The following is a 19892-nucleotide window of genomic DNA, read 5'->3' on the forward strand; positions in this document are numbered from 1 at the left end:
TGCTTGAAACTGGAAAAAATGTAAATTTCTGTACTCACCAATTTTTTTTTTTGTTCTTCAGTCTCATGTTGCAAATGTAGCGTCAGATATACAGTTTTCAATCCAAAATTTTTCTTTCGTGTCCATGCAAGTTATTTTATGGAACATTGTCCTTTTCCTTTTTTTTTTTTTTAAACAAATTAATTTCCTCAGCATGAGAATGAAAATTAACACGAATTAATAACAGGCAAAACAATATTGTTGTAAATTTCATGCACATAACGTTAAAATTTAAATGAATGAGACTTAGTCCAAATTTATTTTCTGATGCTATTAAGTGATTAAAATTAGACAAAATGTCCAAAATTTATAATAATTGCACTTGTATCAAATCCGGAGATTGTAAGTCCTGTCACCAGGACGCCAATTGTAGTGTTTCCTTTACTCGGGGTTCTGCCGTGAAAATATAAAATAGAAAATCTGATTGGGTTTTGAATTTTGGTGGTTTCAGTTACGGATAAGGCAGACTTCGTATTGTTGATTGAGATAGTGCTGTAATTTGACCGTGCATGGCAGACCGGGTCGGGAACACTACAAAAAGCGACTGCACGGAAATAGCATCAGAAACAAGTGGAAATTTACCTTACAATCTTGTTAGAAACGCAGTACTAATTACAATATAGTCTTCATGGCTGTCCTCGTAATTCCCTTATAGGACAACCCGTCTTTCACTTTTCTCCGTCTGTTGAAAACTTCTTCAAGTTGTCACTGTCATGATCAATCCACAAATTTGGCGATAACCACCTCGAATCACTATTGAAACAACCTCGCTTTGTAATATAATTTTAATTTCCACCCAAAAGCACATTCAACACAGCGCGGAGAAATACACGTCATTCGTATCAAGACAAGAGAGAGAGTAATCAATTAGCTGTTATAAACAAAACCTACGTGAAAGAAAAAAAAATTATTTATAAAAATTGGTCGCTGGCGCAGCGCTCTTCCGCATGCGCGATCGTAAATTATATCTTTGTATTGGCGGAGACGGGGTAGTCAAAGTACCATTACAACGGATGGCTCTCCAATCGACCGTGGGGTCGGGTATACCTTCGCCATTGACACTCGTGTCTTTCGATTGGCTTCCGGCACACTGCTCAGTATTTACAGCCAAGCCCTTCGCCCTGTATCAGGCCATGGAGTACATGTGGCAACATAGACTTTTCAGCTGTGTCCTCTGCTCAGAGTCACTTGGCGCCCTTCAGAGTTGTGCGCTGTACACTGCCCATCTCTTAGTGCAGCAGGTCCAGGAAAACTGTCACTTGATCACTCTTTGTGGAGCCAGTGTGATGTTTCTGTGGGTTCCTGGTCGTGTCGGTTTGCCAGGAAATGGGGCTGCTGATGCTGCTGCCAAGGCTGCAGTCCTCATACCTCAGCCCACGACTTCCTATGTTCCCACCGATGATCTCTATGTTGCCACCTTTCAGGAGGTGGTGTTCCTTTGGCATTGCCAATGGTCCTCCCTTCACGGGAATAAGCTACGGCTTATTAAGCCTCTCGCAGTGACTTGGACGACCTCCTCTTGGCTCTCCCGCTTGGGTTTGCCGTCAGAGTTATCGGCCGTTTCAGCTAATGACGCACAGCTGTCAACCGCGTTTTACTTTTTATCCGCCAAAGCAGTGTGGTGAAGGGCATTTAATTTTTAGTTTTGGACCTCCGTTTCTGTATGGTGTCTATTTTAGCCCTTTTTCCACATGCCTGTTTTTAGCTGTCTTCTCTTATGTCACTTGGGACTCGCGTATAGTCATTTTTTAACTCCTCTCTGTCTTTGTGTTCTATAGTTTTGACTTGAACGCATATGATTCAAGTTGTTTTTTGGACCCTAAAGTAAAACAAAACCAAGTATCTCTCTCTCTCTCTCTCTCTCTCTCTCTCTCTCTCTCTCTCTCTCTCTCTCTCTCTTTCTCGTCTGTCTTTGAACTCTTACATATTATTACCCAATCATGTGGTTCACACAGCCTAAGAGGGATCAGTGAAGAGGGACGAGTAAGTCAGAAAACATAAAGGGTGCCCAAGTTTATAACAGGTTTGTTTATTGTTACCTGCAGCAAGATCACAGATTGTGCATGTATCCTGTAGGTCACCACACTGGCAAATTTCATCATCAGTGCTGAGCCATATTTCCGGAGGTTGACTTTGCATCATGACTGCTCAGTTCTCACTGTATTCAGCATCTTTCGTGTCATATAAGACAGGTGTGAGCATGCAGCAGGTTCCTCTTTGACATTCGTTGGGTGTGACTCTGGCAAATATTGAGCCTGGAACATTGTTCTCGATGAGCAAAATTGTTTTCAGACAACCATGACCAAAAACGACTATGGCTTTTTTTTTTTTCAAAACCACCCTTTAGTATAGTATCAGTTAATAACAGGTGAAATAATTTTAGTAAAAGTAATAAAGTTGGAGATCTCCTGCGTGATGGGATAACACTGATGCAGTTGGTCTCTCCTTAGTTTGAAGAGCCACCAGTCAAACGAATGGTTAACACTCAACAGTAGATAGACTGCATGCATATAAGACATAGTGTATAGTGGGAAGATAGGTGGAAAAGCCCCTGCAGTTATAAAATACTGATAATAAGTTATCTTCTTCTGTCTGTTTCAGTACACTCGTAGAACTTTGAATGAGAGTTTGCATGCATGATGGAAGACTATTCACACTTTTGTGGCGTTTGTGTGTTACAAAGAATTTCTCTTTTGGTTATTTTCTTTTTGTGCCAATTGGAGTTCTATGATTTGTGACAAGCACTTGGGAGAAAACAATTGTTCTTTGACATGCTGTTCATTATTTTGAGTGTGTGTGTGATGCCTCATGATGCTATGGAGACATTTTGAACTCTTATGTGAAGTATAAGCTTTAGTTTTGGTTAAATTACCTATGAAATTTCCTTTCTTGCAGTTCATGGAAGTATTGGATCGTGTTGGAGAAGGCAGTGATGTATTTTCACAGAAAGATTTACATAAACTATTTAATGAACAAGGCTATTCAGATTATATTGTAGTGTATCTCCGCCTAATAACTTCTGGACAGCTTCAGAAGGATTCAGAATTTTACCAACATTTTATAGAGGGAGATCGTTCAATTGCTGATTTTTGTCATCAGGTGAGAACTTTTTATTTTCCTTTTTTTTTTTCTTTTATAAAATGTGATGTTTAAGGGTAAAGCGTTGTCAGAATTTCAAAACATAGTCACACTTCAGTTTAAAGTATATAAATTTACTGGATTTCGTAGATTAAAAAAGAAAACTTCCTATTAAATAATAAGCAGCCATAATAATTAGCTTTCCATGTTTTCATTAGATAAGCCTTTGATAATTGTGCTGTTGTTGAAGATCATGACTAATTTCAGTAACAGTCTTGGACAGTATTTCAGAAATGATTTTGGTGTTATTTGTGCAGTTTAAACCAGTTTGACTAGTAGTATTTCCAGGAGATAACTTGAATTCTATGGATATATTGTTTATGCAATTTTAAAGATGTCCTGATGAGTCGTGGCATGTAACAATCTGTTCTTTCCCTAATATTGTTGATATTCCAACCTGGAGTTTCCATTGTCTAACTTTCTAGTAACGTGTATTGCTATATATAGCAGTAAATGTCAAATGGCTCATAGAACAAACTAGAGCTTGTGAGACAAAGGGTATGGAAGCTGACAGTGTATGGTTGAAATCAATCTTGAGCATCATGTTGATAGAAAACGTTTTGCTGTCTCTTGTCTGCATCTGTTTTTTCTGTAGGGAACAGTCAAATGAAAACCGAAACCCGCCACAACAGGACCAATGATTCCATTCAAAAAGAATCACTGAACCGTTCAGATATTTATCCCACTGGAAGACAAAACAATGAATTCCTGTTTTGCTAAACATGGTTGGCTGTTGATGGATCCACAGCCGCACCCACTCTTCCTTGCCTGACTGAAATGGATTTTCACACATCTCTTTTCAGGTTGCCAAAGATGTAAAAATCGCTGAAGTGTAGCTGTCATCTGATTGGCAGTGTGGGGGTGAGCATTATTATGCAACAGGATGATTCTCTGACAGCATTCCTGGGCATTATGACTTTGACACATTGCAGTTTCTGCAAAGTGTCTTCATAGCACTGTGCACCAATTGTGGTTCCACGATTGAGGAACTCGATAAACGAAGGGCCCATTGCACTCAGAGGAGGTGGCCATCATGAGCTTACCGGAACTTGTGTGAACAATTTTGGATTTCTGGTTGGGGAAATGTGGGATGTTTCCTGTGTTGGCTTTGCCATTTCCCATTGGGCTGTTGGAAGCACTGTGTGATTTTTACATCTTTGGCAACTTGAGGAGAGACATACGTGGACCTCAGTTTGTCAGATGAGGAAGTGCAAGAGTGGGTGCAGTAGTGGATCAGGCAGCAGCCGACTGTAATCTACCATACAGGAATTTGTAGTCTCGTCTTGCAGTGGGATAAATGTCTTAATGGTGTGGTGATTACTTTTGAATGAAATCATTCCATGGTCCTGTTGTGGTGAGTGTTCGGTTTTCATTTAACTGATCCTCATATATCGTTAGGCTAGAGGTTGATGAATGCCACCAGCTCTCCTGTACTGTAGAGAGGGGTTACTGGCAGAAGTAAACTGTGAGATTGGATTGTGAGTTGTGCCTGGGTGGCTCAGCCATTAAAAGTGTAGCTTGCAAAACACAAGTTTCTATACTTAAATCCAAACTGGCCATGTAAGTCTAATGTAGCAGGATATTAGAACACTTCCAGTTATTTGTATGGGCCATCAGCAAGCCAACAAATATCAACCCAACCAAAAGTGTCATACTTTATACTGGTTGGGTAGAGAGAGAATTGGATTTTCCAAATGTGCAGTAACTGTTAATGCACGTCTAGCTGTACCAGGAATTGGATGCCCAGAAACACATGCAGGTATAGATGCATGCTTTTTAAGAATATTGTGCAATTCTGAAACAATACTGAAGTGTAAACTTCTTTTGTTTTGGCGTGCGACTTGGTATGTACCCTTTCTGCTGACGATGTAAAACAATACCGGTGTACCAGTGTGGCTGCAGTGGTTATTCTGTCTTAGAGTTGACTTCCTCTTGGAAGAGCTGAATTTCAAAATGCAAGTCGCCATCACTTTGGGAGAAGGAAACTAGGATGTAGCTCGATAGTAGAATGAAAACTTGAGACTTCCACATGTTAGAGCTTTACACAATACTGAGACGACTCAATTGCATATGTCTTTCATCAGCTCAGAAGACTGACAAGACACAGAGATCGGTGGAAAAACACAAATGAGTTACATAAGAAAAATGATAGTTGTCCCTTCAACAGTCTTACTCAGATAATCATGCCTCCCTACAAATCTTTGCAACATGGGGACTGCGCGAATATTTATTTGTATGTGCAGATGCTTTAAAGAACCTACATAACTTCTAGATCTCCAGATAGGCTCCATTAGTATAGATCGTGCGAATAATAGTACAGTATGCACTTTGGTCTACATGATGTTTGTTTAATAATTAACAGGGGCAGTAAGAAATTTTTGAAATATCACCTCTTTTGTATTTTAAAAAGCCCTTCAATAGACAATAGCTCTATTGAGAGAAGTCATTGTCTCCCATAGGCTATTTTTATTTTTGAAATAAACACTTTATTTTGGGCTTTTTTGCTGTTAGATAATTTTCAAGCTACCTGGTAGTGAAGCGAATGACAAAACTTAAAACAGCTTCAAGAATAGAAAATATAGTCAGAAAGCTATATATAAACTTTCTTCACACCTCTGTCACAGTGGAAAAATTGTAATCACTTATCTTACCTTCTACACATTATAGTGAAGGAAGCACCATCTAATCCTAACCCTAACAAAGATTACTTATGAATGTGGTGGTAATGGGCACAATCTACATATACATCACTAGTTAGCAAGATTTACATAAAAAAATAAAAATATGAATTATATTTGGTATTACTATCAAATGACATTACAATTTACTTTCACAGATGTGAACTCCATACGTAAAATGATAAAATCCAACCCTCATGAGGGTCTTTGTCACTGTGCCAGCGTCGTAAACCGCATTAAAATTCATTAGTTCACATTTCAAATAAAACTAGATGTGACGTCGTTGACATCGAAAAATCAAATGGAATACATGTCAGTGAATATGACAGATAGCTGAAACAAAGGAAATAAATACATGTTTATAAAGGCTTACATGTTGTACTACTGTTTTAAGAGATGCTAATTTGCATGTTTTTCTTTTGTTTAAGCTATTTTTCTATGTCTCTGATGACACAGTTGTGGAGTCATATTTGCTGACACGTATGCCATTTGATTTTTAGACATTGACCAGGTCGTGTCCAGTTTTATTTGAAATGTGAACTACTGGATAATAATGTGGGTTATGTTGGCACAGCAATAAAGACCGCAAAAGAATTGGATTTCATCATTCTGCATATGAAATTCATATCTGTTAAAGTAAGTTGTAACATCATTTGACGGTAATGCCAAACATAAATCATATTTTTACTTTTTTATGTGAATTGTACTAACTGTTAATGTGTGTGCTGGTTATGCCTGTTGCCACCACATTCATAAATAACCATTATTAGGGATAGCACTTGATGGTGCTTCCTCCACAGTAATGTATGTAAGATATGTTATGTGACTACAGTTTTTCACTGATGGAGGGGTGTAAAAAGTTTTGTACATTTCTGACTTTATTTTCCATTCTTGAAGCTACTGTAAATTTTGTCATGTGTTTCACTACACAGTGCTTTAAAATACTGTGGGGGTTCAAATTAGCTAATACCAATGAAGCATGATATAAGGTATGTATTTCTAAATTTAAAACACCCTACACAGAACAATAACTTCCCTCAGTAAGTTCTCAGTAGCTGTGGAACCATACATGCAAAAGATAAAAATAGCTATTAAGAGATTTTAAAATGGAATTCCATTCATTGAATCTGACACTGTCTGTTAGTTGTATATATGCAGACCAAAGTGACAAATGAAAATTTGTACTATGGCCTAGATGAAAACCTGAGTGTATATCTCACTAGGCACATGCACTAATCACTGTGCCTTCCAGGCACTAGAACAGCATTGCAGAGGCTCTTCGACTGTATAAACCCAGGTGTAGCAGATTTAATCAAATGAAACTATATGATTCCAGAGATCTTTCCAAGTCTCAAACATTTATGATGCATATATGGAGACTGAAATGATGAATGAAGTCTCTGTGCAACAAGAAATAATATTTATATTTGATAATCATAAAGATGGATTTGTGCACCTAAATTCACACTTTAAAATACTATGAGGTGACAGAAGCTATCGGATAGTGGTATGCACATTTACAGATGGTGGTAGTATTGTGTACTCGAGGTATAAAAGGTCAGTGCATTGGTGGAGATGTCATTTGCACTAGGGTGATTCATGTGAAATGGTTTTCCAATGTGATTAAGAGCTGCATGATGGGAATTAACAGACTTTGAATGAGGAATTGTAGTTAAAGCTAGATGCATTTTGAAAATTATTAGGGAATTCAATATTCCGAGATCCACAGTGTCAAGAGTGTGCCGAGAATACCACACTTCAGGGATTACCTCTTACCACAGACAACACAGTGACCGACAACCATAACTTAATAATTGATATCAGTGGCTTTTGCATAGAGTTGTCAGTGCTAACAGACAAGCAACTCTAACAATGGAAAATCTAGGATGGACTGTAGCAATGTTGCAAAAAGGATAGTTGCTACTCACCATATAGCAGAGATGCTGCCATTCATGGACTTCATGTTTCCAAACCAGGCCACAATTGGTTTAAAGAACATTCTGGACCAATGAAGTGAATGACTTGGCCACTCAGAACACCTTATATGAATCCCATCAAACAGTTATGGCATGTAATTGAGAGGTCAGTTCCAAAATCCTGCACCAGCAACACTTTCACAATTATGAATAGCTGTAAGTGGCAGCTTGGCTCAGTGTTTTTGCAGGGGACTTCCAACAACTTGTTGAGTCCATGCCATGTTGAGTTGCTGCACAATGCTGGGCAAAAGGTCTGATAAGGTATTGGGAGGTATCCCATGACTTTTGTCACCTCATTATATGTACCACAGGTATTTATGTCGTCGTCAAGGATTTTTTAATAACATCCATTATGTGTAAAATTTTGTTCTTATTAAAATTGCTTTAGTAACCTATCCTACAAAAAGTTACGCCAAATTTCATAATTCATGTAACGCAATTCTTAGACAAATAAGAACTGTTGTACAGGTGAGAGATGGTCCAAAGTTTTCATAAATGTGTATGTAAGATGATTAAATCTATTTATCGTTTTGTCCAGACTTTAAATTTGTGAATTTTTTCCCCTTTACTTATGTCATGGACATGTTGTACCTGTATAATAGAAGAAATGATTTTTTTATTATTTTTTAGGAAGTGGAACCTATGTATAAGGAGAGTGACCACATTCATATCATAGCCCTTAGCTCAGCTTTGGACATAGGTATTCGTGTAAGATGCATGGACAGAGGAGAGGGAGTGGAGGTGATTGCTCATGATTTTCCAGAAGGTTGCAGCCCAGCTGTCCATCTTTTGTACCGACCAGGTCACTATGATATATTGTATCCATGAGCACGGCTGGCTAATCGTATGCTAAAGGGGCTTGAAGTATGATGTTCTTTTGTGCACCGTTTTTATTTTCATACAAATTTTGTCACTGGAGCACCAACCGTGCTGTACAAGCATTTTGTATATTTCTGTATTCCAAAGTGTGTTCTACAGAAAATTTGTATTAAGTTGCTATGTACATTAAAATAAATTTTTAATAAAAATGTCTGTATTGTTACTCCTGCATTAACTATACGTCTTGACTACTACTCTTCTGAAATGACTTTCGTGACTTAAATGTACACAGAGCAACTTGAATGCCAAATTAATGACTGTAAAAACACAGTTTCAAAATTGTATCTGTTCTTGACACCAATGATCAAATCCCATGGATGACACACATTAGTATCAATATGATTATTAATAAGAGAGGAAGTGCCACTACTGCCTATAAATAAGTGTTTATTGTGGGCTTAAATTTCATAATTATTTTCTCCCTGATCTCACATTTATTAACATGGCTGAGAGAGCTGAGCATCTTGCACTTTATGAATCAGCAATATGAAATAGTGAAATTTCAGTTTGACCTCTTGTTTCTGTCATAATCTACTTTCCAGTTGTTGAGAGCATACTGTATGCATTAGGCCATTATATGAAATGGGATTGTATCCTACTGACCCATTTATTTTGCAGGTGAGCTCGCTCACTTGTTCTTAAGAAGCAATTTGTTTAAATTGTGAGAAAAGTGTAGTATCAATTTATTTTTAGCAGCATTTCACTCACAAAAGAACAAAAAGTAATCAAAGATTGGTGAGTAGGAGGTTTTAAAACAAAAATTCATTTGTACCTGTTTGAAGAAGTTGTGTTTTTTCCAGGGGACTGCTTACAAATCCAAAGAACACCATTTTTCCTCTCCAAGTAGATTTTCTGATTCTGAATTCTTTCATTTTCAGAAACACTCTCCAAAAGCAGTAAAAGACAGTGAAAACAAATTCTAAAAATAGAATCACCTAACTTTTACTTAATGTTCTTCCATGGTACTACACAACATCACAACAAAAATAAAGCCATGATTTGATTGCAGTTCTTGACCATAAAGTGAAATAGTTTTTTCGTGTACAGTTCTCACATTCTGTAATAGTATTTAATAAATATAGTAGTTAGGTAATATTCCCAACAACTGTGGGAGTATTTAGAAGTGTTGCAATGTTGCACGACTGGCAGTCAACAAGAGTTCTATACTGTTATAGTAAAATAACAAGAAGTACCTGGGTTAACATGTAGGGGGCCTGGGGGCAGTGTCTGGTCTATCAGCTTGACAGATTAGGAACTATCCCTTCATCTCAACCAAGTTAGGGGATACCCACCTTCAGTACCATGCGAAGGGTTTGTGTGCCTCAGTGAAGCTGAGGGCTATGACAGTGGTAGTGTAGCAAATGGTCAGGCCACCCAAGTCAGAGGCGCATCAGCAGAGACCGAACTTTTGTCCCATACTTTAAGGATGGAGGGACTGAGTGTTTTTTTTCCTCCTAGGAAGATCGACCAGCAAGGTTAGGAAAGAGTATGATGAACCCAAGATTCACAAGCTGGGGACTGATCAGTGCTGTTGGCCCTCTTCTATGATAAACTCTGAGCATTCTTCAGAAACCATTGTTAGGTGTGACAACAGAACATTGTGCTTCGGAGAAAAGGATCTTGGCTTACTGCGTGATGATGGAGTGGATAGTTGTTGAGGCGAAAAATTTGCTAGAGGACAATCTGTGGAGACCTGCCACAGTCCAGATGTATAAAGGGTGCCATACACAATCAAACTTGTTTGTTAAATTCGTTCTTTTCTATCCATGAATTTGTCAGACAAGCCTGTACACATACGAAAAAGGGTTGTCAATTTAACCTCACTTCTGAAGCAGACGCTGTACCTGTCCTGAAGTATTTTGACACTAGTGGTAATGGCTACCAATGCAGACAAAGCATTTTTTGCATTAACTTTAGCACTGAGTATAAAGGACATAAGGAGGAGGTTGCGGGAAAGAAGGTCTTCTGATAGATGTCTCAGTGGCTGCACAACTAGATGGTGTAGTACAGAGGATAGAGCATAAAAGAGAGAAAAGAGAAAGAGAGGTGGAGGGAGTGGGGGGGGGGGGGGGGGGGATAAAAGAATAGAAAAGTAGAGAGGGAGTTGATTGTAACATGGCTGTTGTTTATTAGGCATGAAATGCTTGTGAATGTAATGCAGTAGAAGGTGATGGGTGGATCTGTGGGACAGGTCTTGTACCTGGGTCAACGACAAGGGAATGACCCATGGGTTGCAGGATAGGAATAGTGATGGATAAGGATATTATGTAAGCTGAGTGGGCAGCAGAACACTACTGTGGGTGATCTGGGTAGGATTTTGTATAGGGTATTCATCTCAAGCCTCAACAAGAGGTAGTTGAAGCCCTGGTGAAGGATGTGGTTAAGCTTTTCAAGGCAAGGTTGATACTGGCTGATCAGAAAAGTGCTGCTGGTGACTAACAGGGTAACTTTTGTCAAAGGAGTAGGCAGCATGGGAGATCTGTTTATGGATGAACTGGGTGGGTTGTCAATTTAACCTCACTTCTGAAGCAGACGCTGTACCTGTCCTGAAGTATTTTGACACTAGTGGTAATGGCTACCAATGCAGACAAAGCATTTTTTGCATTAACTTTAGCACTGAGTATAAAGGACATAAGGAGGAGGTTGCGGGAAAGAAGGTCTTCTGATAGATGTCTCAGTGGCTGCACAACTAGATGGTGTAGTACAGAGGATAGAGCATAAAAGAGAGAAAAGAGAAAGAGAGGTGGAGGGAGTGGGGGGGGGGGGGGGATAAAAGAATAGAAAAGTAGAGAGGGAGTTGATTGTAACATGGCTGTTGTTTATTAGGCATGAAATGCTTGTGAATGTAATGCAGTAGAAGGTGATGGGTGGATCTGTGGGACAGGTCTTGTACCTGGGTCAACGACAAGGGAATGACCCATGGGTTGCAGGATAGGAATAGTGATGGATAAGGATATTATGTAAGCTGAGTGGGCAGCAGAACACTACTGTGGGTGATCTGGGTAGGATTTTGTATAGGGTATTCATCTCAAGCCTCAACAAGAGGTAGTTGAAGCCCTGGTGAAGGATGTGGTTAAGCTTTTCAAGGCAAGGTTGATACTGGCTGATCAGAAAAGTGCTGCTGGTGACTAACAGGGTAACTTTTGTCAAAGGAGTAGGCAGCATGGGAGATCTGTTTATGGATGAACTGGGTGGGTTGTCAATTTAACCTCACTTCTGAAGCAGACGCTGTACCTGTCCTGAAGTATTTTGACACTAGTGGTAATGGCTACCAATGCAGACAAAGCATTTTTTGCATTAACTTTAGCACTGAGTATAAAGGACATAAGGAGGAGGTTGCGGGAAAGAAGGTCTTCTGATAGATGTCTCAGTGGCTGCACAACTAGATGGTGTAGTACAGAGGATAGAGCATAAAAGAGAGAAAAGAGAAAGAGAGGTGGAGGGAGTGGGGGGGGGGGATAAAAGAATAGAAAAGTAGAGAGGGAGTTGATTGTAACATGGCTGTTGTTTATTAGGCATGAAATGCTTGTGAATGTAATGCAGTAGAAGGTGATGGGTGGATCTGTGGGACAGGTCTTGTACCTGGGTCAACGACAAGGGAATGACCCATGGGTTGCAGGATAGGAATAGTGATGGATAAGGATATTATGTAAGCTGAGTGGGCAGCAGAACACTACTGTGGGTGATCTGGGTAGGATTTTGTATAGGGTATTCATCTCAAGCCTCAACAAGAGGTAGTTGAAGCCCTGGTGAAGGATGTGGTTAAGCTTTTCAAGGCAAGGTTGATACTGGCTGATCAGAAAAGTGCTGCTGGTGACTAACAGGGTAACTTTTGTCAAAGGAGTAGGCAGCATGGGAGATCTGTTTATGGATGAACTGGGTGGGTTATTGTCTGCTAATAAAGGCTCTGATAAGATTATTGGTATATTTTGACAATTCCTGTTTTCCACTGCAGGTGCGGTGTCGCAGCTGGCAAGGCTGTAAGGAAGAGATTGTCTGAAATGGAATGGGCAACAGCTGTCAAAGTGAAGGTAGTGCTGGTGGTTGATGCACTCACTGTTAACAGACATAGCTATGGAGCCACCTGAGAGGTGGAGGTTGGCATCTAGGAAGGTGGCGCATCGAGTTAAGAAGGGCCAAGTGAAGTGGGTTTTGGAGTAGTTGTTGAGGTTATGGAGGGAAGACTAAAGGTTGTCTTTGCCATGACTTCAGGTCATAAAAATGTTATCAGTATCTCTGAACCAGATAATGGGTTTTAGGTGTTGATTGGATAGCAAGGATTCCTTCAGATGGTCCATAAATAAGTTGGCATAGTATGGTGCCATGGCATTACCACTGATTTGTTTATAAATTTGGGCTTTGAAATTGAAATATTTGTGGGGCAGTGTGTGGTTAGGTGGTTTAGGAAGAGGTGATGGGTTTGGAATCAGGATGATGATGTGAAAGGTAGTGTTCCTTCACTGTAAACCATGGGTATGGGGTAAGGTTGGTGTATATGGACACCACGTGCACAGTGACCAACTGGTGTTAACAGGATAGGAACTGTGGAGAGGCAGTGAAGAAAGTGAACATTGTCTTGAATTTAGTATGGGAAGTTACGGACAACTCTCTTTAGGTGTCAGTCAACAAAGGCAGATGTTCATTCAGGTGGAGCATTCTGGCCAGCCACAATGGAACAACCAGTAGGGAGACCTAAGGGGTTAGGTTTATGAAGTTTGGTTATTAGGTAAAAGTAGAAGTGTTCGGGAAGTAGGTAAAAAGAAGAGTGTGGGAGGTGTCCCAAACATCTCCCTTGCTCTCTCCTCTCTCTGTCACCCACTTCATCTCCAACTTCTGTGCCCCCTCCCCTTATTTTTGTATCTGTTTAATGCTCTATCCTGTGTACTTTCGTCTTGTGCAGCCACTGATTCATCTGTCAAAAGACCTGCCTCTTTCCTGCTATCCCCTCCCTGTGTCCTTTGCTACCCTGTCCCCAATTTCTTCGGCCCAGGCAACTGATTTCAGTAATCGATAATCAAAAATAAATCCTGCCGTTGCCACAAGAGTGTGTCTTTGGGTGTCTATGGTTGTGTTAGTGAATGTGTGTACTTATACCATAAAAACAGCAAGAGCCAGATGGCTAGTGTGAATAGTGTTTGTTACATGTAATTCTGAGCTCCAAACGTCAGACTGCTATAGATGAGCCGTTGCTGTTTCCTTGTATTATGTATTGTTGCACCCAGGAATTTCCATTATTGTTAAAACATGTTGTACATGTGACATGTCTGTCAAGTGGTCAAATATTTCACAAACCTGTAAACGTTCACAGGTTAGCAGGACACTGCCTGAGTTGACCTTTATTTCCCTAACTGAAGTCGGATTCCAGGGAAACCAAATATAACCAAAATTACTCATGATAGGACAGTGACAGACAGGTAGCACCTACATCCAACCATCAAAGGAGCAGAGATGGTCAGCTCACCTGAGAAGTATCAAAACGATAGAAATGGGGCACAAGTTTGTCACCATACATACATACATAATCGAGGAGGAGGAGTAGTGTCATATTTCAATGAGGAATTTAAACTTCCAGCACATGCCAGGAGAATATAGAGGAACTCAGGCTCAAATTTAAAAGAATAGTTGACTGTGCACTGAATAGATATGTACCCAGCAGAACAGTTCGTAATGGGAGGGAACAACTATGGTGTACAGTCACCATAAAGAAACCTCTGAAGAAACAGATTACTGCATAATATATGTAAAACAGAGTGCAGGGCTATAGATAGAGACTTGCTGAATGGCTGAATGAAACACATTTGACTGTCAAGAGAGCAATGCGTCATGCCTTCAATGACTACCGTAGCAGAATACTGTCAAGTGATCTTTCACAGAACTCAAAGAAATTCTGGTTATATGTAAAGGCCGTTCATGGCACCTAAATTAGTGTCCAGTCCCTAGCAAATGGGACAGGAACTGAAATTGAGAGTAGCAAAGCAAAAGCTAAAATGCTTATCTCCATATTCAAATGTTCCTTTACAAAGAAAAACTCAGGAGAATTGCCACAATTTAATCCTTGTACTGTTGGAAAGATAAATGAAATAAATATTAGTGTCAGTTGTGTTGTGGACTGGCAAGACAGCCAATCCACAGTGACGGGTAGCCGAAAGGCACGCATTTAAGCTCACGCAGGCTGGCGTGAGGTCTGGAACTGGACAAGGTAATTAATATAGCCAATAACGTACGTAGCTGCTGGAATACTTAACTTTAATCCATAATTGGTGAACATCGGTCTGACGGTACATGCATCACAAGATAAATAGCAAATGATAATGGCGCCTTGCTATGTCGTAGCAAATGACTTGGCTGAAGGCTATGCTAACTATCGTCTCGGCAAATGAGAGCGTAATTTGTCAGTGAACCATCGCTAGCAAAGTCGGCTGTACAACTGGGGCGAGTGCTAGAAAGTCTCTCTAGACCTGCCGTGTGGCGGCACTCGGTCTGCAATCACTGATAGTGGCGACACGCGGGTCCGACGTATACTACCGGACCGCGGCCGATTTAAAGGCTACCACCTAGCAAGTGTGGTGTCTGGTGGTGACACCACAAGTTGTGTTGAGAAACAGCTGAAATCATTCAAGATGAACAAAGCTCCAGGCCATGATGGGATCCTGTCGGATTCTAAACTGAATTTGCACCTGAGTTACCACCTCTTGTAACTATAATCTGTCATAAATCCCACAAGCAAGCCCAGTTCTTGGAAAAAGGCTCAGGTCACACCCGTCCTCAATAGGGGTAGTAGAAGCAGTCCACAAAACTATCGTCCAATATCCTTGATATCAATTTGGTGTAGAATCTTATAACATGTTCTGAGCTCTAATGTATTGAGGTATCATGAACAGAATCACCTCCTCAAGGTCAATCAGCATGTGCACATCGATCATGTGAAACCCTACTTACACTTTTCTCTCATGACATACTGAAAGCTTTGATCCAAAGTCAGGTAGATGCAATGTGTCTTGATTTCTGAAAAGCATTTGACTCAATGCTGCACCTATGCTTATTGCCAAAAGTAGGTATCAAGTGAAATTTGTGACTGGATTGGGGACCTTTTGGTAGGGAGGATGTAACATGTTATCGTGAATGGAGAGTTTTCATCAGATGTAAAAGTAACTTCGGGTTTGCCCCAGGGAAGTGTGTTGGAACCTTGCTGTTCATGTTCTATAGTGATGGGCTTGCAGACAATATTAATAGTAAAATCAGGCTTTATGCAGATGGTGCAGTTATGAAGTACTGTCGAAAGAATGCTATAAATTAAGCAGGCGAAAAGGAATGTCTCAAAAATTAGATCGACAGGAAGTGCAAAATGGCTAAGCAGGGATGGCTGGAGAGCAAATGTAAGGATTCAGAAGCATATATCACAAGGGGCAAGATAGATACCGCCTACAGGAAAATTAGAGGTACCTTCAGAGAAAAGAGCACCACCTGTATGAATATCAAGAGCTCAGATGGAAAACCAGTCCTAAGCAAAGGAGGGACAGCAGAAAGATAGGAGGAATCTACAGAGGGTCTATACAAAGGTGCTGTACTTGAGGGAAATGGATGAGGACATAGATGAAAATGAAATGGAAGATATGATACTGCGTGAAGATTTTGACAGAGCACTGAAAGATCTAAGCCAAAACAAGGCCCCGGGAGTAGGCAACATTCCATTAGAACTACTTATAGTCTTGGGAGAGTCAGCCATGACAAAACTCTTCCGTCTGGTGAGCAAGGTGTTTGAGACAGGTCAAATACCCCCTGACTTAAAGAAGAATGTAATAATTCAATACCAAAGCAAGTGTTGACAGGTGTGAAAATTACTGAACTATCAGTTTAATAAGTCACAGTTGCAAAATAATAACAAGAAATTCTTTATAGACGAATGGAGTAACTGGTAGAAGCCAACTGCGGGGAAGATCAGTTTGGATTCCATAGAAATGTGAAGCAATACTGACCCTACGTCTTATCTTAGAACCTAGGTTAAGGAAAGGCAAACCTATGTTTCTAGCATTTGTAGACTTAGAGAGAGCTTTTGACAATTTTGACTGGAATACTCTCTTTCAAATTCTGAAGGCGGCAGGGGTAAAATACAGGGAGCGAAAGTCTATTTACAATTTGTACAGAAACCAGATGGCAGTTAAAAGAGTCGAGGGGCATGAAAGGGAAGCAGTGGTTGGGAAAGGAGTGAGACAGGGTTGTAGCCTCTCCCCGATGTTATTCAATCTGTATATTGAGCAAGCAGTAAGGAAACAAAAGAAAAATTCGGAGTAGGTATTAAAATCCATGGAGAAGAAATAAAAACTTCAAGATTTGCCAATGACTTCGTAGTTCTGTCAGTGATAACAAAGGACCTGGAAGAGTGTCTTGAAATGAGGATATGAGATGAACATCAACAAGAGCAAAACTAGGATAATGGAATGTAGTCAAATTAAATCAGATGATGCTGATGGAATTAAATTAGGAAATGAGGCACTCAAAGTAGTAGATAGGTTTTGCTATTTGGGAAGCAAAATAACTGATGGTGGTCAAAGTAGAGGTGATATAAAATGTAGACTGGCTGTGGCAAGGAATGCATTGTGAAGAAGAGAAATTTGTTAGCATTGAGTATAAAGTGTCAAGAAGTCCTTTGTGAAAGTATTTGTATGGAGAGTAGCCATGTATGGAAGTGAAACGTGGTTCATACAAGATGAGAGTAGAAGCTTTCGAAATGTGGGGCTACAGAAGAATGCTGAAAATTAGATGGGTAGCTCACGTAACTAATAATGAGGTACTGAACAGAATTGGGCAGAAGAGGAATTTGTGGCACAACTTGACTAAAAGGAGAGATCACCAATTTACGACAGTTGTTTAATAAGTAATGCCCCACATTCCTTTAAAAGGCCATTAATGTACAAAGACAAACATCCTTGCTGGTGTAAAAAATTGTCATGGGTTTGCCGCTGGATCACGTGCAAATTCCACAATATATCCTCGGAGCAACTGTCTGACATTTTCAGGCGGTTCAACCTTGTTTGTGGCTAGGTATGACTGATGGTATCCGCACGTCGACAATCCGATTTTTGAATGAGTGTGCGAAGAATGCGCAGGCGTGGAAGTCACTCATGTGCAATGATTTGCAGATAGATGGTGCCATATTCAAAATCCCTGTGCTGAAAATCAGAGAGCTGCTCTCCTGCACGTGCGCTGTACGCTGCATTTTCCAACAGTACAGCCAGACGTTACTCACCAACGGCTGCACTAGGCCAATATTACGATGGGCCTGTTACTGAAGAATCTTGATATTTTGCGGTGTGATTTAATAGCAGTCAATGCAGGGTTCCAGGCTGTGCTCAGTTGAAATCCCGCATCCTTGTTGATGGGGTCATCAGCTGTACAGATATGTATTGCTTCCTTAATGACGCAATCCCAGAAAGATGATGTCGGGGATAAAACTTCCATCTTTTCATAAAGCATCCAATGTCCTGTATTCAGACAGTGTTCTGCAATTGCCAACTTTTCCCATTGACAAATGCGTGTATGACGCTGATGTTCATTGCAGAGTTCTTGTACTGTGCGGCATGTCTGGCCTATATACGCTGTCCCACATTGACAAGGAATCTTGTACACACCACATTTCCTCAGGCCAAGGTCATCCTTCACCAAACCCAACAGGTTTCCCTGTTTTGCAGATGGTTGAAAAACACACTTAATTCCATATATGTCAAGGGCTCCTCCGATTCTTGACGATGTGACACCTAAATACAGCAAAAAGGCCAAAGTGGTGGGTGTATTCGTACCTTCATTCTGCTCCATAGATTGAACTCGCCTGGGCCTGAAGGCATTATATATCTGTTTCTCAGAATAACCATTTTGTCTGAGCACTGTCTTCAAATAACGTATTACACTCGACAGGCTTTCAGGATCAGATACCACATCTGCTATATGAACTTACATATTGTGCAGGATGATGGCAGCTTGTGGCCTGCAAATACAGATCTGTATGCGAGACGCTGCGTCCCGAGGTTCCATCTGCTTTCCTTTGTACCAAAACTTCAAGAAAAGGTAAAATACCATCTTTTTCCACTCCCATTGTGAAGTTTATATTCGGATGGAGTGAATTCAGATGCTGAAGAAATGTAGGTAGAGTATCAAGTCCAAGTGTCCACACCACAAATGTATCATCCGCATACCACAGAAAACAAGAGGGTTTGAGAGTGGCTGACTGTAGTGCATTTTCTTCAAGGTACTCCACAAAATAATTGTCCACCACAGGAGACAGAGGGCTTCCCATGGCGAGACTGTCCACTTGTTCAAAAAATATTGGGTCATGAAATAAGAAGTATGTTGAAGTAAGCATGAGTTTAAATAATGCTACTATGTCCTCCTCAAACTTGTTGCTAATGAGCTCCAAAGAGTCCTGCAATGGCACCTTTGTATATAAAGACACAACATAGAAACTTACTAAGAGATCCGATGATTGCAATATAAAAGTTTTCAGACGACTTATGAAATCTTCAGTGTTTCCGATGTGATAGTCGCACTTGCCTACGAGAGGTCCCAATAGTGATTTAAGGTATTTGGCAACAAAATAAGTACGTGCTCCTATGTTGTTGCTTACAATGGGACAGATTGTTCCCCATTCTTATGAATCTTGGATAGGCTGTAGAGTCTAGGAGGAACTGCAGCTTGTTGACGCAAACCGTTAGTGACTTTCGCTGGAATCAATCTCTTCCTGATGAGTTCCACAGTCTTTCTGCGGATCCTACCCGTCGGATCACTTTTTAATTTACTATATGCAGTATTGCCGAGCAGTTTGTATATCTTGCTGTTATATTCTGTGTGGGAGAGAAGCACAGTAGCATTTCCTTTGTCAGCAGATAAGATGACGATGTCTTGGTCTTCTCTCAATTGTCGTACAGCATTTCTTTCAGCTGAGGTGATGTTAAAGTTGGACCTCTTAGATGAAGCAAGGTGTGGCATGTCACGCCTAATCTCTCAGGCAGCATCCTTAGGAAGTTTCAAAACAGCTTGCTCTATTCCACTAATCACATCTTGGTTGGGAATGGTCTCTGGTGTAGGTGCAAAATTCAGACCCTTCTCTAGCACCAAAACTGCAGCATCGTCCAAAGTCTTCTCCATGAGATTAAACAAAGTATGTTTTCTTGGCAAGATCCATAAGAAT

The 19892-nt window shown here is 40.3% G+C and overlaps 1 protein-coding gene across 1 annotated transcript in view; it reads left to right on the plus strand.

Annotated features, from left to right (window-relative positions):
- Positions 1 to 8873, plus strand: part of LOC124802480 (ubiquitin thioesterase otubain-like) — a 71967-nt gene extending 63094 nt beyond the window's left edge. The window contains exons 5-6 of the mRNA XM_047263288.1: positions 2935 to 3138; positions 8462 to 8873. Coding sequence (XP_047119244.1) covers positions 2935 to 3138; positions 8462 to 8659 — 402 coding nt within the window. The 3' untranslated portion in view covers positions 8660 to 8873. The remainder of the gene's footprint in view (positions 1 to 2934; positions 3139 to 8461) is intronic.
- The last annotated feature ends 11019 nt before the right edge of the window (positions 8874 to 19892 follow it).

Source organism: Schistocerca piceifrons, chromosome 6 (genome assembly GCF_021461385.2).
Source record: "Schistocerca piceifrons isolate TAMUIC-IGC-003096 chromosome 6, iqSchPice1.1, whole genome shotgun sequence".
NCBI classification, from domain to species: Eukaryota; Metazoa; Arthropoda; class Insecta; order Orthoptera; family Acrididae; genus Schistocerca; species Schistocerca piceifrons.